Source organism: Phoca vitulina, unplaced genomic scaffold, assembly GCF_004348235.1.
Source record: "Phoca vitulina isolate PV1807 unplaced genomic scaffold, GSC_HSeal_1.0 scaffold77, whole genome shotgun sequence".
NCBI classification, from domain to species: Eukaryota; Metazoa; Chordata; class Mammalia; order Carnivora; family Phocidae; genus Phoca; species Phoca vitulina.
Window position 1 is genome coordinate 167,419 of NW_022589780.1, and position 26,999 is coordinate 194,417.

Sequence of the window (26,999 nt, forward strand, 5' to 3'; positions counted from 1 at the left end):
TCTAGTGGAGGCAGGAAGAAACCAATTTTTCCATTTAAAAATGGGATATTTAAATGTATTATCAAATAAGGACTTTATTATGTATAACACTGGAAACCACTAAGAAACCACGATAAAGCATTTGAAATGTAAATGACAAATGTGATGAGCACCGGGTGACATATGGAAGTCCAACTCACTACACTGTACCCCTGAAACTAATATTACACCGTATGTTAACTATGTTGGAATTAAAATTAAAAATTAAAAAATTACAAACAAAAAGTACTGTAGAGGCACCTGGCTGGCTCAGTCGGAGGAGCGAGTGACTCTTGATCTTGGGGTTGTAAGTTCAAGCCCCACATTGTGTGTAGCTTAAAAAAAAATAGTCTTAAAAAAGATGAAAATAAAAAATAAAAATAAAGGGCAACCCTGTGGGGAGTCCTCTCACTCTTGAGAGCTTTTTCTGTCTTCACTTAATAAACTTCTATTGCTTTACTCACAAAAATAAATAAATAAAGATAAAAATAAAAGTATTGTCAAAGCACAAAACTTTTTTAAAAATTAAAGAATAAAATAAAATGTAAATGACAGTGAGGAAAATATCCTGCATCGCCTCTCTGATTGTGGTAATGTTTACACTACCATATAGCTTTGTCAAATTTCATCAAACCGTACACCTAAAAGGGTGAACTTTGCCATTAATTATGTAAATCATACCTCAACAAACCCACTACGGTAATTCAAGGAGTCAACGTGGAAACATCAGTTAACTAACATCCTATTTTGGATTTATTCCAGTCAATTTTCTTAGCACCTCCTACAGTCTGGCACGTGGGCCTATAAGGGCCTGAAGAGTGGAGAGTGGAAATTAGAGGACGAATCAATCACAAAGACATTCCGAGGAAGAAACTGACCAATTAGATAATGGGCCTGGCATAAAGATCTAATACTTTGAATCTGGCTGTGAGATCAGATACCCACTATGACCCTGAACATAGTGCTCAGAGAGGAAATGTGACGTTCATTCATAAAACTTCTTACCCACAACATCATTCTTCAACAAACGTCAAATTTCGCTAATTTTCCTACTCACCTCGTGTTCCCTTTCTGCCCCTTCTTTTTGGTTCCAACTAAATCAGAGAAAGAAAAAGGGTCTCAGGAAGCATCTGAAGGAGGATAAAAACCTGGTTACCCACATCTTTAACTCCCTCAAGCCCAAGTCCAGAAGTTAGGGCTGGTTAAAATCCATGGGAGACTTATATACCCCCCACCCTGCCCCATGTGAGCTAGAGAGGAAATAAAAGTCAGGAGGCCTAGCATGAAAAAGGTCAAGGTAGGAAACTGCAAAACAAGCCCAAAGAACTGTCTCTGCTCCTAACAGCAGGGAAATGGTCTTTGTCTCATCAATCTGGAGAGAGTCCCTAGAGGAGACAAACCCAGGACCCGCTCACACCAGCTGTCCCAAACCACGTTTCAGTCATCTCCACAAAGACAGGGTTAAGTTACGCCTTGAAATGGAAATTACTGCTTTGGGGGGACGCTACTTACAGGGCTCAAATTCTTCATCACCGCTTGAGTCCACAGTAAGAATGCAACTGCAAAAAATGAGATACACACTGTTATAAAGGCAGGCCACTAAACATAGTGTATGCAAGCCCACAGGCAGAATCTCACGTCAGACTTTCTGATACGCATAAAAAGTTTTAGGGAGTTATGAAATTAAGATCACAGTAGAGGAGGTGAAGAAAAATTAGGAGCAACAAGCTGCTCAGTCTTTACCGCAGAATCGAAGACAGGGGAAGAATGTTAGTTGAGTACCATCAGCACCAGCGAGAAGCCTGTTTTGTGCCAAGTGATTTATTTCTATTTAAAGACATGAAAGTGAGGAGGCGCCTGGGTGGCTCAGTCGTTAAGCATCTGCCTTTGGCTCAGGTCATGATCCCAGGGTCCTGGGCTCAAGTCCAGCCTCGGGCTCCCTGCTCCGCGGGGAGCCTGCTTCTCCCTCTGCCGCTCCCGCTGCTTGTGTTCCCTCTCTCGCTGTGTCTCTCTCTGTCAAATAAATAAATAAAATCTTAAAAAAAAAAAAAAAAGCGTCCAACTCTTGGTTTCGGCTCAGGTCATGATCTCAGGGTCGTGAGATCCGGCCCATGAGTCGAGCGCCATGCTCAGTGGGGAGTCTGCCGGAGATTCTCTCTCTCTCTCTCCCTCTGCTCCTCCCCATCCCCACTCTCTCTGTCTCTAAAATAACTAAATAAATCTTTAAGAAAAAGAGGAAAAGAAAGGTATGAAAGTGAATTCTGAGAAAGGGGCCACACGTGAAAGGACTCGAGGATGAAGAGATTACAGCTAAAAATCAGAAGGACAAAAGAGCAAGGAGGACACCTTTTAGGGCTTTACTGGCTTGAAGAGGGCCTACTTATTGGGACTGCTGTCTGGCTAAATGGGCAAATGCTGAAATCCATTTCTTAGGAAGCAAACGAAGGGTGATTGCCCAGCTACAGCTGCTCCCCGCAGTGAACCATGGTGCTGGGACCTCTTGCTTCTCTGCCCCCCAATAATGCACCGGGCTACAATCTTGGACCTAACCACAGGTTATCTTAGCATTAGTTTGCGTGACACAGAGCTCAGAGAGGAAACCAGAAGTGCTAAAGGTGAACCTAATAGTTATAAGGATTTATGTATAAGGTCTTACATATATCAAGTTAACTTTCACCACTTCTTCAGGGCATTCATTTTAACCTTGAGGTTGGTTATTAGATTGATAATATATTGGATTGATAATATTTTTATATTGGGTTATAATATTGGATCGATAATATTTTTCAGTTTTTCAAGACACATGCTGACTCACCCCCTTGGTTCAATTTCCTGTTCATGTATCTGTCACTGTACACTGGACTTACTCAGGAGTAGACGTCAAATTTTTTCCAATTACTTAAAATTTAAATTTAATTAGTTAACATATAATGTATTATTGGCTTCAGCACCAAAATTTTTTCTTAATCAGCAAAGAAAACTCTTGCTGGGTGTAAGGTTTCCCAGGTACGGGTCAAAACGTGACCTTGGTTCTCTTTCTTTAAAGATTTTATTTATCTATATATTTGAGAGAGTGTGTGCGCATGGTGAGGGGGGGGAGAGGGGCAGAGGGAGAAGAGAATCTTAAGCAGGCTCCACGTTGAGCACAGAGCCCGACGTGGGGATCGATCCCAGGACCCTGAGATCATAACCTGAGCTGAAACCAAGAGTTGGAGGCTCAACTGACTGAGACACTCAGGCGCCCCTGGTAATTTTTAAAATATGGTATTTCTGCTCATCCATCTTGTAGTATTAACAAAACCACGCATCTTGGGCTGAAAAAAGGCTAGTCAGTGGCCAGGCCACCAGAGCCTACTAACTGGGCTTTGGCTGATCAATGAAAACCAGTCTCCTCCCCCTTGCATTGTGCATTTCAGCCGTCCTTCTGCCTTCAAACTGTGGAAACCTCCTTCACTCTGTTAACGACCTTGTCTCATAAGTCACCGGGAAAATAAAGCCATCAGACAGGAACTGCCTCGTCCTCCCACCAGGGAATCTACTGTCCTATCTGCAACTACACCCGATTCTCTTATGTCTTTACAGTTAACAATGAACACAATGTTCTTACCCCTGTCTCTGGCCAAACCCTCCCCTGCACTTTGGATCTCATCCCCCTCCCGCCTTCTCAAGGATTTTATTCCTGCAATTTTCCATTCTGTGTTGCACTATTGTCCCCTCTCTCCTGGATCATTCATTCTACTATCCTAAGACCCCAAATCCCCCAATTTTCTATTTCCAGCCTCAAACTCTTCACTGAGCTCCAACTGTTTGCGTGACCTCTTGGACATTTACTAAGCATTTGAAACGTCACATAGCCAGTACAGAATTCTTGATTTCCTCCCTCAATCCTGTTCCTACAGGAGACTTACCAATCTCGGTCAATGGCACCACCATCCACCCAGTAACGCAAACCAAAAACTTAGAGGAGTCATCCTTGATTCCTCTCTTTTTCGCTCACCTCCCACATCCAATCCATCAGCAAAACCTGTTGGCTCTACTTCTAGAATACATTCCATCTCATCTAAGACCTATGTACCTCTAAGAAAGAAAAAAAAAAACACTAGGAAGGGATGACATGCTATCAAATGTGTGATGGATCCCAATTTCGAAACTGTGGGAAAAAAGTCTCAGAATTTGGGTGCCTGGGTGGCTCAGTCAGTTAAGCTCTTAATTTCGGCTCAGGTCATGCTCTTGGGGTCGTTGAGATCGAGCCCCTGTTGGGCTCTGCGCTCAGTGAGGTGTCTGCTTGAGATTCTTTCTCTCTCCCTCTCCCTCTGCTCCTCCCCCCACTCTCTCTCTAAAATAAATACATCTTTAAAAAAAAGAACCACTTATCTCATAGGGCTACTGTGAAAAATAAGATAATGTCTGCCCTCCTACAGGATCACATACCTCTCCCACATCACAGCATTTATCACACTACACCGTAACTGCTTGCTTACATGTTTCTATCTCCCATCCCAGACAGTAAACCATACAAGGATTTGGAAATATACCTGTTTCACACTGTTCAGTGCAAAGTCAGTACTCGACTATCTGGCTGAATAATAGAATGAACGAATCTCAAAAAGTGGTTCCGAGGACCCCTTTTATTATTTTCCACCCTCCCACTCACACCCCCGAGGAACCTTGTTTTTAAAAGACTTTGCCTACGAGATCTCACCATTTAAAAATCTCTTTAAACGTTCTCCATTTAAAAAATTACACATGACCAGTTTATGTGAACCTTATGTGAAGGTTATGTGAGGTACAGAGTGAGCCCAAAGTAAAAACGAACACACAAAAAAACAGCATCATCTGCACTGATGAAAACACAGTGCCCAGATCTTGAAACGTTAATGGTCCCGACTTGCAGCGAGGGTGGGTGGAGAGCCTGGCCGGTCACTATCCAGCCTCAAGAGCCATCTTCCACCCAGAACTCTAGGATCTGGTCTTCGCAGCTGTAGCTTCCGGAACTGGGGTCTCTCAATGCTTCATCAAATGCTAGAGGAAGGACTCCTGTTAACCAGATTTGCAAGGGGCTAATAAAGCAGACTGCCTGTTTACTTCTCAGGAGAACTAATGCCAACCACCCACCCAGGGCACTATTTGGGGCAAGTGACTGAGGGTCAGGGAGAGAGCTTGGAATTTTACCCTCTGCATTTTTGATAACACACATTAATTTTTCAGTTGAATGCTGCAACGAGCATCTTTGTGCATTCAATTACTTTTATAAAGTGGATCTCCCCAAAGTTAATTCCCAAAAGTCAAATTCATCAAAGGTATGACCAATTTTATAGCTCTTGGTACATTTGCTTAATCGTTTCCAAAGGGTTAGAGCAGTGTACAGTTCAACATTACTATAATAGGATAATTTTTTTCATTTGCTCATTTAGTAGGTAAATAACATTGAAATTCGCATTTCTTTTTATTACTTAAGATGTGTATTTTCCAATGTTCGTTTGCTGCATTCTTTTGCTAATCCCCCCTTCCATTTTATTGACTATCAATGTTATGTTCACCAGATAGCTTTCTGAGTGATAAAGAACACTGAAAAGAGGAGTGAGGGAGAGGAACACTTTGTCCCTGTTCCTCCAAGAGTCCCACTCACCAGCAATAAACAATGTGTCTTATTTATTCTTCTAGAAAGCTCTTAAACATAAGCACATACCAGCACAAGTCAAGTGCACACATCTTTTAAAATATGTAGTATTGTGCTACATGGATTGTTCAGCCACTGGTGGTTTTTAACTTCATGTTTAACTTTAACTTTCCGTTACCAGAACAACATTTCTTACCACACTTTTTTGGATGAACCATAATCCATTCAACTACACCCTTAGGACACTTAAACTCTTTCCAAATTTGTGCTATTACAAACAATGCTGCAATGAACATCCTTGTATGTATTTCTCTGTGGACTAGTAATTAAGTCATTCATCCTTCTTCCCCAGAACTGAACAAAGACCAAATCAGCCTGTAAATGTCCATATGTGATGAAATAAATGAGTTATAGGGAAAAGGGACATGGGAGAAGGGGCAAAGGAGTCAAGAACAAGTAAGAGTGAATACACAGAAAGAATGTATGACATAACCACATTTATGCATTTCAGTATATGTGAATATATATATATATATATACACACACACACACAGAAATTAAATAAAATTGTTCTAACAGGGAAAGAAAAAGTCCTAGTAATTACTGGGTCAAAGGACATGGGCATTTACAATGTGGATATTTCCAGATTGCCCTCCAAAAAGGTTGCTCCAATTTATATTCCCACGATGGCTATAAGAAATTGCCTGTTCTCCTACAAATTTGCCAACTCCAGTTATTACCAATTTTTTTAATCTTTGCCAATCTGATCTATGAAAAATGGTATCTCATGAAAATTTTTTTCATTTCTTCATATATAAGTAATGTAAAGCTGAATAAATTTTAATGTCTATGGGTCAACTGTTCCTAAGAACTACCTTCTGATATCTTTTGCCCAGTTTTCATGTGTGTGGTTCACCTTTTTTTAATTGTTGACCTGTAAAAGTTCTTTGTAGATTAAGAAAAATAGCCTTTTATCACGAGTAATGTGAATACTTTTCCAGTTTGTCATTTTTATACTTTTGTTTGATATCAAACTGAGGCTTCCCCCACTCCAAAATTATTAGAAACGAAATCCACCTGTTTTCTAACATTTTTAAATGATTTCCTTTTTTATTTTTAAATATTTTATCCATGTGTCATTTCTTTTGTTGTAAGGAGAGAGGAGGTAAGAATCCAATTCTTATTTTTTTCCAAATGGTTAGCCAATTATCTTCAAATTATTTGTTGATGAATCCATCTTTTCCCCACTGATTTGAAATGTCATTTTTTAATCATGAACTCAATTTTCACATTTGGGTATTTGGGTCTATTTCCAGACTCTCTGTTCTATGGTTTCTACTTTCTCCCATATTATATGCTTACACGCTTATCTGTGAAGGAGGCAATCAGGGCAGTGTTCCAGGAGAGAGAAGACTTAAGAGATGAGACAACTATCTTAAAATACCCCCTTATCATGGAGAAGAAAAACACTTCATCTGTGTACCTCTAGAGGGCAGCACTGTGATCAATGGGATGGAAGTAACCTAAGTTTTAAGTTCATTAGAATGAAGAACTTTCTAGAAATTACACATATTCAACAATGCACTGTGTGGCTTCATGGAGTTGTATGCTCCTGGCCACTGAGAGAGACGTTATATAGAGGATTCGTGCACTGAGTAAGAGGCTGGACTCCTATATGATTCTAAGATCCCTTTTACAATTCTCATTTTATGACTAACTCTGCAAACTCGAAATGAAAGAAACATATGCTTTTTGAGAAAGTCATTTTGCCAACACAAGAAGGACTAAACTAAAAGAAAACAATTTTTCAAGTCTCACCAATCATCATCCTGGATCTTAGACTGGCCAGCTGCTTCTTCCGACATGTCCATGTCTATAGTCAAGACAAAAATACACTCTTTAAAGAAAACCAAAACCCAGAACCAACATTTCTTTTCTTTTTTCTTTTTTTAGTAGGCCCCATGCCCAGCATGGAGCCCAGTGCAGGGGGGTTTGAACTCACGACCCTGATACCAAGATCTGAGCTGAGATCAAGAGTCCAGCACTTAACCAACTGAGCCACCCAGGTGCCCCAAGAACCAACATTTCTACAATCTGCATTTATCTTTTGAGCCGCTTACTCACCCTAATTTTAGGCCAAAGCTTTGCTCTGCAAAACGAGACGTATTTAAATGTTTGTTGCAGGCTTTTCCTGGATGGAGAAAACTAGAGAGACACCCTCTCTCACCATGCCCCGCAAAGGTTCTTTGCAGATCAGTCAGAAAGCCCAAAGCACATGGTGGCCACCTCAACCACCACATTATAAGATGTGCAAGAACAATCCAATCATTCATTTATTAACCCCCAGAGAAATTTTCTCCCCATTGTAAGGATTTATAATGCACTAACTCCTATTCAGTCCCTGGCCCAGGGACAGCTTCTCTCAAAAGGGATTCCCACTCCCCACATCCCTGCTGGCCCGCCACTCTCCCCACACCTGTACTCTCCCTACTCCTGCCTTAAGCCCCAGAAGTCTTCCACCTATCAGGCTTTGACCCCTCTACTCCGCCACCCCTCCACCTCTCTACTCCTATTCCCAGGCAGTCTTACACAGACCAGGCCACTACATACCGCTATCCAACCTCTACTCTCCCCATCCCCCTACAGTACGCACCTCCCGCTGGTCTTACACGGGATCAGGTCACCCCCACCCCCAACCGTTCTCCACCCTCCCCCCATGCCTTTATCTCCGTATACTCGCTTTCTGCCTCAGCCTGTCTTGCATGAATATGGCCTTGAAACCTCCACTCACCCTCGCCCCCACGCTCCCCCCTCTGGTCCCCAGGAGGCCTTACACCAACAGGCCCATACCCCGCCCCCCAAACTTCCGCAGCCAGCCAATCTTGCACCAATCAGGCCTCAAAACCTCCACTCACCCCCGCCCCCACCCCCCTGCGCCCCCTTCTGGTCCCCAGGAGACCTTACACCGACAGGCCCAGACCCCGCCCCCAACACCTCTGCCGCCAGCCAATCTTGCACCAATCAGGTCTCGACACCTCCACTCGCCACCCCCACCCTCCCGCTTGCACCTCCCCCAACCCCACCAGGCCTTACACCGCTAGGCCCAGACCCCACCCCCAACACTTCTGCCGCCAACCAATCTTGCACCAATCGGGTCTCGAAACCACTCGCCACCCCCACCCTCCCGCCTGCACCTCCCCCAACCCACGAGGTCTTAGACCAGCAGGCCCAGACCCCACCTCCAACACTTCCGACACCAATCAATCTTGCACAGTCAGGTCTCGACACCTCCACCAACCCCACGAGGTCTTAGACCAACAGGCCCAGACCCTACCCCCAGCCAATCTTGCACCAATCAGGCCTCAACACCGCCGCTCACCCCCCCCCACCCCCCCCCCCCCCCCCCCCCCCCCAGGAAGTCAGACCACCAGGCCCAGGCTCCGCCCCCAGCCAGTCTTGCACCAATCAGGCCTCGACACCGCCACTCACCCTCCCCCACACCCCCTCCACCTCCCCCAACCCCAGGAAGTCTTGGACCAAGAGGCCCAGACCCTGCCCCCAACCAGTCTTGCACCAATCAGGCCTCGACACTGCCACTCACCACCCCCCCCCCCCCCCCCGGCTCCCCCTCCTCCCTCACAATCCCAGGTCTTATACCCACAGGCCCAGACACCCCTCCCAGCTCCCGCCCCCAGCCACCCTGCCCCCCCTCACAGTCCTACACCAATCCGGCCTCAAAACCTCCACTCACCGGGCCCTTACAACCCTCTCACCTCAGCTAGCGGATCAGACACCCCCCACCCCCCACATGCACTCCTACCCACCCTCCATTTGCCCACATTACCACCCCCTATTCTGACCTCAATCTGCCCAACGGCCTTCCCGGATCAGGCATCTAACACCCCCACGCCGCAATCTCAGCTAGTCCTCCTTCCACTGCTCAGGCCTAGACGACCCCCCAACGGCAAGCCACCTCCCCCAGGCCCCTTCTCCCTCATGCCCCCACTGGGATCTCCACGCCCCCATTCCTCATCTTTGCTTTAGCGGAGTTAATATCGCTAAAAAAAAATTAAAATTGCTTCTTCCAAAAGCCTTTTTTAAAAGTGGAAGCCGGCAAAATATTTTGCCAGAATTTCTGTCCCAAGGTTCACGGTCAGTCAGGGCATGTGGTAGTCCTGATTTTAATTAAGTCCGCTCGACTAGGCTGAGCTTCAAGACCGTTCCCGCTTCAGTACCCCACTTCAGCCCCACCAGCGCCTACCTGCTCCGGCTGCCTCTAGCGTGGCCGATCGTTGCTCACCTCCAACCGGCCGTGCACGGTGTGGGAGCTCCTGAGCAACTGCGAGGCGACGCCAGGCGGGAGACCTTTTATAGAGCCCGGGCTCCACGGAAGGGGGAGATAGGAACTGACGCGTTCTCGTGCTCCCCGTACCCACCTATCACAGGATGCTCACGGGGCAAATTTAAACTTCGCGGCTAGGAACTCAAATTTGGCGCCCAGCCGCAGTGCTTCCGGAGTCAGGTCTATCACTTCCACGGGTGCTGCTTGTCACGGAAAGCGCCATTTCATGCAGAGCTCTGGTACCCGAGCCGGTTTCTGTAGTTTGCCGATGCCCAAATTAACTCTGGGTGACAGGGAAGAACTGGGCTGAATCTCCAAGTTTCATCTTTGTGAGAATGTGGATAAGCAAGCTCCGTTCCTTGCCGGAATCGCCCAAACCTCTAAGCCTGTTTGCCTGCCACCCCCCCCCCCCGCAACTACTCTGAGCTAGGGGGGCTGGGGGCTGGGGGCAGGCCACCTAGACCCCTAGGTAAGAACAAGGCATCAATCCGACAGTGCCTGGCAACACTGAACTATGACGCTTGCTTCCAGAACCCTCCAAACCCTGGAGATAGAGGGGTTGGTTACTTGAAGCTTTTTGGCACTCGCTCCGAACACACCAAGAAAAACCGGGGAAGTAAATGCTTCCTAGACGGTGCCGTTTCTCCGGCAGACACTGGTACGTTTCATGATTTAAGTATGTGGCCAACAGAACACAAATAAAACCTCTGCATTTAAAGATATTAATAATATTGTGTTTACTTCATGCTGGGCACTGTTCCAAGTGTTTTATGTGGATTTAATCTTTAAGACACTTTAAAAAGTAGACAATGTTAACCACTCATTTTACAAAGATCACATGGCTAGAAAGCGCCAGCGCTGGGATTCAAACTCCAGCAGCGCCGCACCGGAGTTCGAGCCCCGGGTTACAGATTACTCAAAAATAAAATCTTAAGAGACGGCTGACTGGCTCCGGTGGTTAAGCGTCTGCCTTCGCTCAGGTCATGGTCCTGGGAGCAAGCCCCCCGCCCCCGAAAATCGGGCTCCCTGCTCAGCGGGGAGCCTGCTTCTCCCTCTCCCGCCCATCCCCCCGCTCGTGCGTTCTCCCTCTCCCTCTCAAATAAATAAAATCAATCTTAAAAAAAAAATCTAAACTCTTAAGCACCAAACTGCCTACATATAGAAAGGTACTTTCTGAATGGATTGGGAATTGGATAAAAGGGGCTTATCATTATAACCCTGATCTCTACAACAAACTTCAAAGTTTACCTCTACAAGCCCCTTCTATAAAAATGGGGGTTACATAACTGCGTGCCTCAGAGGTTTGGGCAAAGAACCTGAATGTTAGCGGTGGTTAATATTAAGAAGCATGGGCTTCAAGTAAAAAGTGGGTTAGGACTGGAATCGAATCATGTTAACCCAAGCTTATTCCAGATGCACAAGCAACTCCTTTAGCGTTTAGGCAGGAGGAACTGAAGTGGACTGCAAAGGATGGAAGGCAGATTCTTAACATACAAAGGGTAGGGGTGAGAACCTTTGAATAGGCTACCGGACACCTTTCTTCCCCCACCACCTTTTAGGAAACAAACACCAATCCACATCAGGGCTTTGAGGGGCACAACCCACAGAGCTTGGGAGGTAAATTAGCTGAAATATTATTTTATTTTTTTAATGTAAAGCTCTATGCCCAATATGGGGCTTGAACTCACGGCCCCAAGATCAAGTTGCATGCTCTACCTAGACTGAGCCAGCCAGGCACCCCTGAAATTATATTGAAAATTTTTTTTCTCAATTTATCATCTCTGAGAAAACAGGCAGCTAAACAGCCTGTTCTGGTACCCGCTGCACTGATACCCTCCCTCATACCTGTGGCTGAGTTCAACCACCACACAGAACATGAACAGTTCACACAAAGAGGAAGACTACAGCGGTAGATGAAGCCAGAGCAGTCGCAGTCGTAGGCCAAACAAAAACCATCACGAAGAGGTGTGCTGGGAGTCACAGGCTTCAGCGACCTCTTAATGGATCAGATCCCAACCCCACCCCTCTTCCACACCTGGCTGAGAAAACAGAATAGTTCTTAAGATCATACAGCTCCACTAGGGAAATGTGGTCCTCCAGTCATTTGGAGGCATTCAAACAGAAGTTTCATCATCAGGTGACCCTGTTATTCTGTCCAATGCTCAATTTCACAGAACACAAAATACGTCAACCATATTAAGGGCAAATCATTCATTTATTGTTTAAAGATCGCAAGACAACATCTGGATTTCTGTAGCACAATTTAAATGTTTTACTTTTTTGATAAAGCAGAGTATAATAGAAAAAACAATTAGTTTCCAGTAATATCTATATCTCTATTCAGAATTAAATCTTCCACAGACATGTTACCTGGAAACAAAAGCCTATTACAATAAGCAAAGCTTCAACCAGAGCGGCTACTTTTCGTGCCAGGAAAAAAAGTTCATCCCTATAGGAGGAATGATGTGCTATGTAAGATGGCTGTAGGGTCACAGCCTTGAGGGCACTGGAAGTCTATTCTCCTATTCCACAGTAAGTAGTTTGGTGAATTTCAAACATCAGTTTATCTGCAACCATGCTGGCAACCTTTGACTGGTAGTTCAATCGGGTAAAAAATAAATTAAATCCCTAAACTGATGTTTCTTGATTTACATTGTTAAAAGGTACACAGTTCATTAACATGTAATTCTGGCAAGAATTACATTTGAGACTCCTTGCTCCGATTTTGGTTAACAGTAAGAATCTTTCAGAAATTCAAGTTCTTATTAATCAATAATTTGTCAGCTAGGATACATTCAGGCATCAGCTGCAACTACAGAATAGGTGCACTGCCTCAGCGCTTTGGAAAGACATTATAATCTAGAACACTACTAGCAGACAAAAAATTATCTGTTACTGGATAGCGTTAAGTACAGTACAGCAACACAAAACATATATTCATATGTTGGCTTGTTTAAGCCTCAAGCCCTCGATCCTTTGTCGAAATTCAATAATTTTATTCCTATGGGTTTTAATACCAAGAACTCAAGCTCCAGGAGGGCTAAAGTCTAATTTGTACTCCAAACCAAGTAGCAAAGCCGTTTGCTACCACTGAGGCTGATCCGTACAGACTTCAAGACCAAGTCCAGAAGACAGTTATTATATAATACCCAAGAAGGTCTGAAAAATAATTACTCATTTACATAGCTGGTCCTTCAGAGCTTTTTACCTCTAACATGTTTTTTGATGAAAGTTATTTAATGTATTGAAGATAACTGTGACTTACTGATCAAATACATGAATACTTATACTTACCTGGGATTTCATTTCTGCTGAAAGAAATAGGAAGAACAGGACTCACTTAAAAAAAAAAAAAAAAACTTGAGAAAGGAAGGTAAAAATCTTATCACACACTATCACTTTTGGAAGCAGCATAGAGGGGCAGTCAAAGGTAAAACACTGGTGAAATAGGTCAAAACTAGGCCCAAAAAAATCTATATTATTATCATCAATGACAGTACCACAACTACGCCCTGCATAATTAATAATCACTCCTAAGAATTTTCATTTGGCACCAGATGATGTGTTCAAGAGAAACACTCTGGGATATTTAAAATCAGACTTCGTTTTGTTAGCTGAGTTACAGGAGAAACTTTAAAGTAGGGGAAGGGAAGAGAAGGAAATGGGAAACGGACCAGAAAAAAATTTTGAGTCATCATCTAAACCAACAAAGCACTGATAGCTCCAAACATTAGGTCAGACACTAAAACGACTGATATAGGCTCAAGTGGTTTATAAAACCTATAAAAAGACTACACCAGCAAAGTCCCCATTAATCTGTAGAGTTCAGAAACTAAAACAAGGAGCAACATTTTAGCTTAAAACCTTATCTCAAGAGAATCATATACACTTCACATGAATAAAAATACCTGAAACCAAACATTTTTAAAAGCTCCAATACCCAAAATATAAAGAAAAAAATTCAGAAGACTCAATCAATCCATGGAATCACAAAACGGCTGGACAATCTATATCTCCCCTCCACACTAACCATCCCATGGAAGACCAAGGGAGATCAGACCTTCCAGACCTATGCACCACCTGGTTGCTGCAAAATTCTGTGGAGATTCCTTGTGGAACAGCAGTTTCCCATCTCTTGTGTCTCTCCCTATCATGCAGGAAGCAAGTCTGGCTGTGCTATTCTATTATCGTTTGTCACCCATCTGCAACATGATACCGTACAGATAAGTAAAAAGTACGTTATCTAGTTCCCTTTCCCCAGAAGGTTGAGGCTCAGGTATAGGGGCATTCTCCTGTGCATACAGTCTTTATTTAGGCCGACTCAGTGACTTCAACAGGCTTAATCATGTGATCAGGTTTGTTGCCAGCTGCGTAGTGCTCCCACATCTGTAGATAGAGCCGCTCTAGTTCCATTGTGTATTGTTTGGTGTTGAACAGAGGGCTAGATATTCTCTGCTTCCAGACTTTGCCACGAATTTTCTTCAGGCTAGGTAACAAACAAAAAAAGAACCAAGTTTACAAATCAGAGCAGAAAAACTCAGAACTAGCCCCTCACAAATTCCCGGTCACCTTTGTGGTAAAATACATGACTGGACTTCACAGGTTTCTCTTCCGACTGGCCAACCTGACCTCAACGCTGAACAAGAAGGGTCACATATAATGCTGACACTTATAATCAAGGTCGCCTCCACGTCCTCTGAAAATATTCAGTTCTTTCCTAAAGAAGTATATCCACGAGATCCCATGCCTTCTCCATTTCAGCTCACTTCTACCTTTAAAAGAAAGAACTGGGGGCACCTGGGTGGCTCAGTTGGTTGGACGACTGCCTTCAGCTTGGGTCATGATCCTGGAATCCCAGGCTCGAGTCCCGCATTGGGCTCCCTGCTCGGCAGGGAGTCTGCTTCTCCCTCTGACCCTCCCCCTTCTCATGCTCTATCTCATTCTCTCTCTCAAATAAATAAAATCTTTAAATAAAAGAAAGAAAGAAAGAATTGGCGGGCGCCTGGGTGGCTCAGTCAGTTAAGCGTCTGCCTTCAGCTCAGGTCATGATCCCGGGGTCCTGGGATCGAGCCCCGCGTCGGGCTCCCTGCTCGGCGGGGAGTCTGCTTCTCCCTTTCCCTCTGCCTCTGCCCCTGGCTTGTGCTCTCTCTCTCAAATAAATAAATAAAATCTTAATAAATAAATAAATAAGCAGAAGAATTGGCAGTCACATGTATCTATTCCTATGTACTACCAGTGGGAATGTACACTGCTTACCCTTTTCGTAAGCGATTTAGCAATGTGTGTGTTAAGAAACTTAAATGTTCACAACCCTCTGATCAGTAACGCTTTTAAATCTATTCAAAAGGAAAGAGAGTTGCAGGCAAACCTGGCCATGCACAGATGTTCACTGAGGCATCATTTACAATAGCTAAGGCACGAATGTAAGATGAAGTATTCAGTTTATGAATATTTTAATGAAATAGGAAAAATACCCCAGGGGATATGAAACGTACTACGTCTACTGCCATAATTTTCCACTTACACGTGAATTACTTATTTAGATATTAACAAAAAGTGTTCCCGGTATCACCAAGACCATGGTTCTGTTCAAAATAGGGAAAAGCAATTAATTCTTCTGGGAACAGAGGGGGAAAGACTGCTCAATTCCTCTTCTGAATATATAATTTGTCATGAGATTCTTCTTCTATGGAGAGAATTACTACTTTAGAGCGAGAAGCTGGAACACTCCTGTGCATTTTTGAAAAGCAATAAAAAAAGTTTGAACATTTGTTGTGACAGAACTAGTAAAATGGCTACACATTATGTGGGCCTCAACCCAACCATGACCAGATTAATGCTACCTTCCAAATAAACGTTACTTCTGTGCTCTATTTTTCCAAGTTCTCTATGTCAACGGGAGAATGGTTGAACTGTGGTACATCCATACAATGAAATACTACTCAGCAATAAAAAAAAGAATGAAGTACTGATATAAGCCAACATCATGGATAAATCTCACAACATTATACTAAGTGAAAAAAACCTTTAGAGTGCATACTGTATGGTTTGTATAACGTTCTAGAAAGGCAAAACTAAGTTATGGGGAAAAAAATTTACAACAGTGGTAGTTGTCCTGATGGTTGGTGTGGAGGACGAACTGAGAAGGAACATGAAGGAACTTTCTAGAATGATGAGAATGTTTCTATATACTGCTACAGGGTTTGGGTTATAAAGGTAGGTCTCAAAACTCAAATTTAAGATTTGTGCCTTCCACTGTATATAAATTCTGTCTCCAAAATAAATAAATATTAAACTCTAGTTAACGATGTCCATTCTGAAGTACTCAGGAGTACGGATGTCTGCAATTTACTGCAAAATGTATCAAATAAGATGGATTGCTAGATGGATAAAGGGATAAATAGACGGACAGATATGTCATAAAGCAAGGATAGTGAAGTGTTAGTGGTAAAATCTAGGCAGTAGATAGAGAAGTGTTATAAGATTGAAAATTTTTATAACAAAATGTTGGGGGGGGAAGTATTGTAGGAAATCAACTAAGCTCCAAAAAAATTTTTTAAATACACTAAAATATTTACTGTAGTTATCTCTGGAATGATGGACACAAACCTTAATTTTTTTAATGGCTGAGCTCAAAATTTTCACTCATTCTTCTTAGATGTATATGATGTTCAATGGAGAAAATTTTGAAAATAATAAATGCTGAACATTTTCTGAATGCTTACCAAAAACTTTTGTTAAGTGCTTTACATGGAACACCTTTTTTAATCCTCACATCTCTGCAAGGTAGGTACTATCATTCATCCCCATTTTACAGATGGAAAAAGCAAGGCACAGAGACTAACTTGCCCAAAGTCACAAAGCTTGTAAGTGGGAGAGCGTGGATTCAAACCCCCAGGCAGTCTGACTCTCTAGAATATGCTACTTCTCAGAAAAACACAAAGAAAAAAATCACCCCTAACACCCAAAGAAAAGCCTCATTTAAGAGATAAACACTACTTCATTGTATGGCTAAAGCATTGCTTATCTAAGCACCACCCCTCTAATTCCCACCCACTTAGGGCACTGAAGTTATGCTGGTTTTTTTTCCCTTGCTCCAGTGAAGCTGTAGTACCCTAACAGGGTCAAAGGTCTGGCTGTTTTCTTTAAGGCTCTTAAAACTTGGAGGAAGGGTTGTACCAATTTACTCACTGTCTGAAAGGTATGAAAAGGCCAGTACCTCAATGCTCCCTCATCACTGGTATCATACTAAAAATATTTTATTTTCTAGGCAAATAATGGCTATACCACAATGTTATTTTATATTTACATTTCTACTACAGAGGTTGAAACTTTTTCTTATTAACCATTTGTATTTCTACTTCAGTGAGTTGTCTGTTCATTTATTTCCGTGTTTAGTTTCCTTTTAAGGAATTTAAGATGTGAATATTCTTCGGTCTTTATATAGCCAAGCTGTATCTTTGACATAGAAACAAAGATTTTCTTTCCCTCTTTGCTTGCCTTTTAATTTTCTTGATTCACTTTTATTCAGCCATTTACTCTTTACACAGTCACACCTATTGGTCACGGCATTCATGGAAGTTTAGAAAGTTCTCTCATCTAGAGATCATACAACTAAATCACTTATTTCATATTATCCTTACTTATGATTTCATTTTGTAACATCTATATTCTCTCCAATTTTCCTTATCTATCTCCTTTACCATAAAATTTGTTCATAGAAAAGTTTACTTACTATTCTAGGTCAGTTCCCAGTTTCACAGCTATGTCTTCATATTCTTGTCTATTTTTAGCAATAAGCTCAAGACAACCTAAACAAGTGAGCTGGGAAGCTGCAACTCGAGAAGCAAGAGTCTCTCCTGCAATAAAAAAAGAGAGAACAAACTGGACATCTGAGAATGTAAATAGCACAGTTATTAATGTTATTTATGCTAAGTACCCACACAATGCAGATGAGAAGAATGGAGCAGAGTGCTCAGACTTGAACAAAGCTCATTATCCTATCACCTTGCCCTAAGTGCCGCTTCTAGTACCACATAATTTCACCTAAAAAATGTTTCCCCCAAAGCAGGTTTTAAAAAGAACAAGGAAGATTCCAATGATTTATGAGCAACTCACCTGGCATAGTCACCATGGGTGTTCCTGCCCAGAGTACATCCATCCCTGTGGTGTGTCCATTACAGAGGGGAGTGTCCAGGCAGACATCAGCCAGCTGGCCTCTCCTAACATGTTCCTCTTTAGGAGCAACAGGTGAGAATATGATACGGTTCTGGGGAAGGCCCATGTTTTGCGCGTACTGTTGAATATTTGGTTCTCCTACGGCTGGAAACCGCAACAGCCACAGCACACTGTTGGGAACACGCTTCAGAATCTAAAACAGGGAAAATAAAAGAGTAATTTTTAATAGCAGCTCTGCCCCTCTCAAGAAAGGCTCCCATAGAGCTCTAATAATTCTACCAGTCTATTCTTGTCACCCAGATAGCAGCCTACTGTGAACTTTGTCTTTCCCTCATAGATGACTTAGATCAACTCAATTATAGGTGCCTGTTCTGCTTAGCGGTCCCCAGAGCTCAAAGAAAGAGAAGACTGACGTAAGACACAAAACAAGTTACTAATTGGCAAAATCTGAGGCAGCCGTGTCCTGTGGGAATCGTTACTGATGGTGGTTTTTGTCGATGAGCGAGAAATTTTCCATTTCAATTTTTAAATCCCCCAGCATGACACAACAAATAAGGTTAGCTCACACTCGCCTGACTTTATGTGCCTAATCAAGATCAGGTGTCAGCAGACTTTCTGTAAAGGACCAGAGAACAAGTATTTTTGGCTTTGTAACCACATGGACTCTGTCATAACTGCTCAATTCTGCCCTTGCCACTGGAAAACAACCATAGACAGTATGTAAACAAGTAGGCATGACTGTGTGTATAAAATTTACAAAAACAGGCAGTGTGCCAGATTTGGTCCATAGGCCGCAGTTTTGCCAAGCCCTGGTTTAGATCTACATCTATTCAGTGTTACCACACAAGTTTACCATCCCTTCCCGGAAAGGCATGAGAACAGATGAATTTCAGAATCCGGGATACTTCAGATTTTTAAAAAACAGTACAGCGCATATATATCATCTAGCACTCTCAGCAGCAACTCCCTGTAAACACACACATTAGTACCTCTGCTTTGAAATGTAGGAATATTCATACTGAATGGAATAGATAAAAGACCAAAAGACAGCCTAACATCAGTTCAGGTAGTTTTGCCGCCAAATCAATTTGCCACAAACTTCTGAAAAAAAGCTTTTGATATTTGGGCTTTTTTGAACACTGGGAAGTAAAGGTTAAGGGATAGTAAGCCTGTACATCTCCTTCCTCTTCCACCCATACTTCTCCTTCAAAAAAAAAAAAACCCAAAAAAATACAAAAAGAAAAACCCCACCCCAATATGGAAAAGAAAATCAACCAAGAATTATCTCTATTTTAGCCCAATGGAGTAAGAGCCAGTTATGGATAGTCAAGTTTAGAACTTTCAGAGGTCCTGCTTATTATGCAAACTGGTCCGATGAACCAACTGAGAGGTAATGGCATAAACCGATTCCTTCATGATTACAACTCTACAGTATTGCAAGACTGTTACACACTGGGTGGATGTGGACGTGATGCTTTTGCTATCAGGTTAGGCCAGGGGTTGGCAAATATAACCTGTAAGCCAAATCTGGCATGTTGCCTGTTTCGGTAAGTAAAACTTTACTGGAACACACATCTATACTCCTACGTTTACAAATTGTCTATGGTGTTTGCCTGCTCCAGTGGCAGAGTTAAGCAAATGTGACAGAGTATGGACTGCAAAACCAAAAATGTTTACCATCTGGCCCTTGAAGAAAAAGTTTGCTGATCCCTGGTTTTGAATACATAAATTAAAAAGGTTCATAACATGATATTTAGACACTGGAAGCGAGAAATCCAAAATGGCTGAAAAATCTACTACTCTTTTGTAGAAATGAGCACAACAGCTCCTGAATGGGGGTGGAGGGCAGCCTCAGCAAGACGGTCTACATAATCTCTACCAGTCTTTAGACATAAATAATTAATCTACCCATACTCACATTTGCCCACATCTGCAAAGTGGAAGGGTCTATTTTGTACAACTGATTAAAATTACAGTACACAATGGCATCTTCTGGTAACCCATACTGAGAACGTGTGGTTACGATAATGGTACGAGGAACCTCCTCTCCAGTGGCAGCTTTATTGTTGATCTGGAACACAAAAAACAATATGGTGTTTATATTTAAAGTCAGCAGCATCTGACATTTTTGAACTAATAAAGAATCCTTAGGGTGCCTGGGTGGCTCAGTCAGTTGGGCGTCTGACTCCTGGTCTCAACTCAGGTTGTGATCTAGGGGTTGTGGGATCAAGTCCTGCATCAGGCTCCACGGCTAGCTGAGTCTGCTTGAGGATTTTTTCTCTCTCCCTCTGCCCCTCCCCCCACTTGCTCACACACAAGCGCTCTCTCTCTCTCTCAAATAACTAAATCTTAAAAAAAAAAAAAAAATCCTTAAGATGCCAAATAGGATAGCCATTAAAAGTCACGTCATTTGAACTATGAGAAAATATTCATGATATATTAAGTTAAAAAACGGAAAAATGTTACAGCATTAACTTAATGGTGGTGGGGGGGGAGACTCCACCTTGAAACTTACCACTCAAGCCAAAAAGTTCTTTTTATTTTTTTAAAGATTTTATTTATTTGAGAGAGAGAGAATGAGAGAGAGAGAGCACATGAGAGGGGGGAGGGTCAGAGGACGAAGCAGACTCCCCGCCAAGCAGGGAGCCCGATGCGGGACTCGATCCAGGGACTGCAGGATCATGACCGGAGCCGAAGGCAGCTGCTCAACCAACTGAGCCACCCAGGTGTCCAAGCCAAAAAGTTCTTTTTAAAACCCTATTAATCCAACATCAAGCTTTTGCTCATTTTTTAATGAATGAAATGGCCTTTTCTAAATCACACCCCACCCTTGAAGGCTAAACTTAAATTATTCCTCCAAACGATCTCTACTGCATCTCCTCTCACATTGATCACCACTATTTTTAAGTATCTACGGACACAATCAATTATAGTCTTACCTTGCAATTCCCATACATCTGGGTACTGCCTTAAATTGTTACGTAACTCTTCCAGGTATGTACAGACATTTCATATGTTTGGGCATTGTGTTCTACACTCAAAATTCTTTGTCCCTGTGTATTTCAAGAACTATATATATACCGTTTTTTTTCTTAAGTCAAACATGTCTGTCCTATTTCAAATGACAGTTAATCAAAGATTAAGAAAAAACACACCACTTGTCTTTTAAGCCCAATACACATTGTAACTGATTACTATTAATTCCTTTACCTTAACAGGAGCTGGCTGAGAGAAAAGAGTTCATTCTGAGCACCCTTGGTATAAACTTACACAACTAAAACTGTTAACTCTTAAGAGAGAGATCCTTGCCTTGTAATCTCGACAGAACTACATATTCACTTACTTCAATATGCAATATATATTTATTGAACACATACTACATTACTGTGGCTAAGACATGGACCCTAAAGTAATTCAATTCAGCAGAGAATACACAAACACAGGGAATTAGAACATGCTGTGCTGGATGTAAAATACATCCCAGATATTATAGAAGCAGAAAAGACAGGCACCAACAGAACAGGAAAGGCGAGATTAGTGATAAGGACAGGAATGGATTCCTCGAGGAGCTGTCTGAACTGGAAAGTCTTAAAAGGGAGTAAGATTTAGCTAGGGAAAGAATGAGTTACAGAAGTAAGAAACTGTATGAAGTCTACAGATAATTCACAGTTGATAAGAGGAAAGCCACAGGCAAGGAATAAGAACCTATTGTTAGGGGCGCCTGGGTGGCTCAGCCGTTAAGCGTCTGCCTTCGGCTCAGGTCATGATCTCAGGGTCCTGGGATCAAGCAAGCCCCCCATCGGGCTCCCGGCTCTGCGAGAAGCCTGCTTCTCCCTCTCCCGCTCCCCCTGCTTGTGTTCCCTCTCTGTCTCTCTCTCTGTCAAATAAATTCTTTAAAAAAAAAAAAACATACTGTTAACCCAGTAGACCCTCATTAAGTGACCTACTGGCTGAATCCAAGAGACTTTTAAAATAAGACAAATCTATGTAAGATGCCAATTTCCACCGAACTCATTTCCTCAGCTATAAAACAGGGATAATAGACTTACACCTCCTGCAGTTATTATGGAGCACACCACCAGTCCCAGGGTATCCCAGCCAAATGAATACTTGGTGGTACGTATTATGCTCTATTATTCTCTTCTCACCTGGGTAGTTGCTAGTCCATTGCTAATACTGAATCCATTAATTGTTATCTGAATTTGCCCTCTGTTAATCATCTCGATAACTGCTTCTGCAATAGTATTCATAGGAATAACAGGCATATTAAGAGCTGTATTACTGCTGTCCCCATTGTCTCCACCATCAGGACACTTCATCTTTAAGAAAAAAATGACAAAATGTATCATTAGGGAAAAGATCCCAAATGCAGATAACTTTGTTTCAATGACAATATTGATCAGGTTCTGACCTTGACAATTTTCACATCCGGCAGACTATCAAGAAATGCTTTGAGGTCGATGCCATTAAGAACAATCCGATTGTCATAGATGTGGCCATTGGACTTAAAATCGATGACTGCTTTTTTCTAATCAAAAAAAAAAAAAGTTTGAGACAAATCTTTCAGGATGCATAGGGACAATAGCAAGGAAATAAATGACTACAGTTCTTCGCCATGTCCACATAGCACTGTTTTTCTACCTACCTTCAAGTGAGGGAACATATTAGCATGATCACCAATAAAGAAAGTATGGGGCATATAAGCCAGTTTCTCGGAATACTGCTCAGCAACTTCAGCTGGAGAAGTTTCCTGATCCGTGATGATATAATCCATGAAAAGCGCACCACTAGTCCCAGGGTATCCCAGCCACATCGCCTATAAAAAAAAAAAAAAAAAATCAGGCCAAAACCTAAAAATTTTCATCAGAAGAGTTCAAAATTAATTAAATAAACAAACTAGGAGGGTTGACTTCTTTAGCCAAGAGGAATGACGTAGTATTTCAGACTAACCTTTTTAAGTGTTTAACATTTTTCTAATTTACAAGACCAAACAACTGTTTGCACTCAACTATGAAATGCGTATCTCTATACACATGTACCTGTGGGCATTGTGTTTTACACTCAAAATTCTCTGTCCCTGTACATTTCAAGAACTATACTTTTTTTCTTAAGTCAAGCATGTCTGCCCTATTGTTTCAAATGCCAGGTAACCAGAGGGGGGTGGGGAATCACTGTCTTTTTAGCTCAGTAAACACTGTGAGCAATTACTATTAATTCCTTTACCTGAATAGGAGCAGGCCTGAGAGCAAAGAGTTCATTCCGAGCACCCTTGGTATAACCATTCATATTTACAAGGATGTGTATACCATCCTGATGGATGCGATCAGCTGCTTTTCCATTGCATGGAATCTATGGAATAAAAAAAAAAATAAGAACTCACTATGTATAACCTCAAACTAATTCAATTAGTTTTAATGGCATCAAATAGAATTCAGAGTCACAGGTACATAACATGATAAGAACACAAATTACATTAATGTAGCATAAAAATATGGTTAAGTGCCATTAAAATGGGCCCAAAACATTACAGAAACAGAATACACAGGAAGGAGAGTTTACTTCTAGATTGAACGTATGAATAACAAGGCTTCAGGGGCGCCTGGGTGGCTCAGTCGTTGAGCGTCTGCCTTCGGCTCAGGTCATGATCCCAGGGTCCTGGGATCGAGCCCCACAACACAGATGAACCCTGCTCAGCCGGAAGCCTGCTCCCCCTCCCACTCCCCCTGCTTGTGTTCCCTCTCTCACTGTGTCTCTTTCTGTCAAATAAATAAATAAAATCTTTAAAAAAAAAAAACAAAAACAAGGCTTCATAGAGGAGTTGGCATTTGAAATGGGCCTTCAAAGATGGAGAAGAGCTTGAGGCAGTTGGACAGAATAGAATCTCAATAGAGAACAGTACAAATAAAGAACCAGAGTAAAGTGCACGGTAGATTTTAAAAATGGTGAATAGATCACTTCTATTTGGTACAAGGTACGTATGAGGACAAATGGTGGGTGAAAAGTATTGGCAAACAAGACTGTGCTCAGACTTAAGACTGTGAAGGCGGGGGCGCCTGGGTGGCTCAGTCAGTTAAGCGTCCGACTCGATTTCGGCTCAGGTCACGATCTCAGGGTCATGAGAGCGAGCCCTGTGTCGGGCTCCACACTCAGCGCAGAGTCTGCTTAAGATTCTCTCCCTCTGCCTCTCCCCCGCAACACACACACACACTCAAGCCCTCTCTCCCTAAAATAAATATTAAAAATAAAAAAGACTGTGAAGGTCACGCTGAAGAGTTTAGACTCCAGTCAATAAGCAGTGGGTCCCTGAACGTCTCAGAAGTGGAGGGCAGTATGCTTCCTGATCACAAAGAGTCCAAACCCTGTATCAAAAATGGTTAACTATACTCCCAAAGCAACAGCTACATTGCCAAAGATGTTGGTACATACTATTTATTAAATGACAAGGATCTCACAACCCTTCTGCTGGAACTTCAATGATTCATGTATCAATTACTAGATACATCACATACATTGCATATCCCTTTTAGTCACCAAAGTGGCCCACAGAATCTATAAAGAAAAACCTCTAGACTCAGCAAATTAATTCCTCCACAGGTTTCAATCTTAATTTATCATAAAATTTATGCTTCTAGAAATAGCTACAGAACAAGTACAGAAATAAAGATAACCAAAGGCAAAGGCCCACAAACACAGATGAACCATGATGAAGAACCCTAGTTCCTCTATTTTCTTTAAATAACCTATTTATTCCTCTTCCTAGCCAGCACTTCCGAGAAGAGTTTTATGTCCAAGCACAAATAGACCCCATTTCGATTTCATCTGCAACGTCAGCACAATCCACGCTGATTATAAATGTAAATGATCAGGGAAATAAGATCAAAGTAATTGCCCATATGTAATGGCTGATGTTAAATACCTGTCATGAAAAATACAAGCTACACACCACCAATAGTTTCATTCACTATTTGTTCAAAATTAGAAGCTTGAAGTATAAGAGTTTCACCTACCTGAGAGAGATCGATGAAATGATTGGCTTCTGCCATCACTTTCACTCTGAAGTTTGTGCCATCATCTGGGCTCAGGGCGTAACAGAATACCTGAAAGGCAGCAGATATATTTAAAAACCTTGGCTCAACAAGATACGGAAGCAACCTCCTATGTGTCCATCAAGAGATGAACGGATAGGGCGCCTGGGTGGCTCAGATGGTTAAGCGTCTGCCTTCGGCTCAGGTCATGATCCCAGGGTCCTGGGATCGAGTCCCGCATCGGGCTCCCTGCTCCTTGGGAGCCTGCTTCTCCCTCTGCCTCTCTCTCTCTCTGTCTCTCATGAATAAATAAAGAAAAAAATCTTAAAAAAAAAAAAAAAAGAGATGAACGGATAATGAATACGCAGAGGGTGTGTGTGTACACACACATGCAGACACACAATGGAACCATAAAAAAGAATGAAATCTTGCCATTAACAACAACATGGATGGGCCTAGAGAATATTATGCTAAGTGAAATAAGTCAGACAGAAAAAGACAAATACCATATGATTTCATTTATATACAGAATTATAAAACAAAACAAACGAACAAACAAAAAATACACAGAAACAGACTCCTAAGTACAGAGAACAAACTGGTGGTTGCCAGAAAGAAGGGAGGAGGTGAGGAGAATGGGTAAAACAGGTGAAGGGGATTAAGATGTACAAACTTCCAGTTATAAAATAAGTCACAGGGATGAAAAGTACAGCATAGGAAATATAGTCAAAAATATTTAATAACTTCGTATGGCAACAGACAGTAACTACACTTACTGTGGTGAGCATTTCATAATGAACAGAATTGTGAAATCACTATGTTGTACACCTGAAACTAATCTAATATCGTATGTCAACTGTATTTCAATTAAAAAATTAAAATTAAATGTAAAACTAAGTAAAAACCTTGGTTCAGACCTTTCAAAAAGACACACTGGGCTTAACACCTAATGGTGATGATAAAGTCAGAAATGTTTGTGGTTTTTTTTGTTTTTTTTTTTTTAATAAAACAGACAAGTGTCTCTAGGGAAATACTAGTCTTACCTCAAATTTATCAGGATTGTGCATGCCTGGAATAGACTGCATAAGGTGAGAAGTAGGATGATTCCCAAAGTCAGAACTCACATATCCTACACGCAGTCGACCATCACTAAGCTTCAAGTCTTTTGGATGTTCATATGGTGGTTTATGAAGGACATTAATCTACCAATGGAAGCCAATGCTTGTTAGTACAGTTGAATCTATACATAAATCTTCATCTAGGAAAATTAATTAAAAACAAAACAAGCCTGTACTTCCCATCTGTTGGGAATGGTTTGCCCAGAATACTTCATTTAAGTCATACAGCCAATTCAAAGCAATCTTAGCAGTTTATATAAATATGCTTCATACTCTGACCTATTCCTGAGGCCTAAGAAGTAGCCTGAGCAAATCTCAAACTTGGAGAAAGCCCCAGGCAGTGTGGACAGAGCACGACACACCCTGCATTTTAGAAAATTCTGTAGGGAAGCATTTTTAAAACACAGAATTACATCTAGCACTCCAATCCATTCTATTCTGCTGAGCAAATTCCCACCTTTGATCAAATAGTGCTCTAATTCTCAGAGTATAAAATACCAAACACTTTTATTAAACACTATGGTTTTCAAACACCACCCATCTCTTGTTAGGATTCCAACTTAGGGGATGGAAATGATCGAGACAGACACAATGGAAAGGGCTTCTGGGGTGGCTGACAAAGTCTCATTTCTCAACGTGGGTGCTGTTCACCTTATGGTAACTCATTAAACCACATACATATGAACTGCATCATTTTC

General features: G+C 42.0%; 1 protein-coding gene across 3 annotated transcripts in view; it reads right to left on the reverse strand.

The window, feature by feature from the left end:
• Window positions 1–14,261: 14,261 nt before the first annotated feature.
• OGT (O-linked N-acetylglucosamine (GlcNAc) transferase) overlaps window positions 14,262–26,999 on the reverse strand; it is a 32,017-nt gene continuing 19,279 nt past the window's right edge. For all 3 annotated transcript variants that reach the window (XM_032393803.1, XM_032393802.1, XM_032393801.1), the window contains 10 exons: window positions 26,227–26,385; window positions 25,166–25,255; window positions 23,382–23,507; window positions 22,804–22,974; window positions 22,570–22,686; window positions 22,307–22,477; window positions 20,077–20,229; window positions 18,099–18,351; window positions 17,716–17,839; window positions 14,262–14,466 (listed from right to left, as the gene is read on the reverse strand). In XM_032393803.1, the coding sequence (XP_032249694.1) occupies window positions 14,292–14,466; window positions 17,716–17,839; window positions 18,099–18,351; window positions 20,077–20,229; window positions 22,307–22,477; window positions 22,570–22,686; window positions 22,804–22,974; window positions 23,382–23,507; window positions 25,166–25,255; window positions 26,227–26,385 (1,539 nt within the window). In that variant the 3' untranslated portion in view covers window positions 14,262–14,291. The remainder of the gene's footprint in view (window positions 14,467–17,715; window positions 17,840–18,098; window positions 18,352–20,076; window positions 20,230–22,306; window positions 22,478–22,569; window positions 22,687–22,803; window positions 22,975–23,381; window positions 23,508–25,165; window positions 25,256–26,226; window positions 26,386–26,999) is intronic.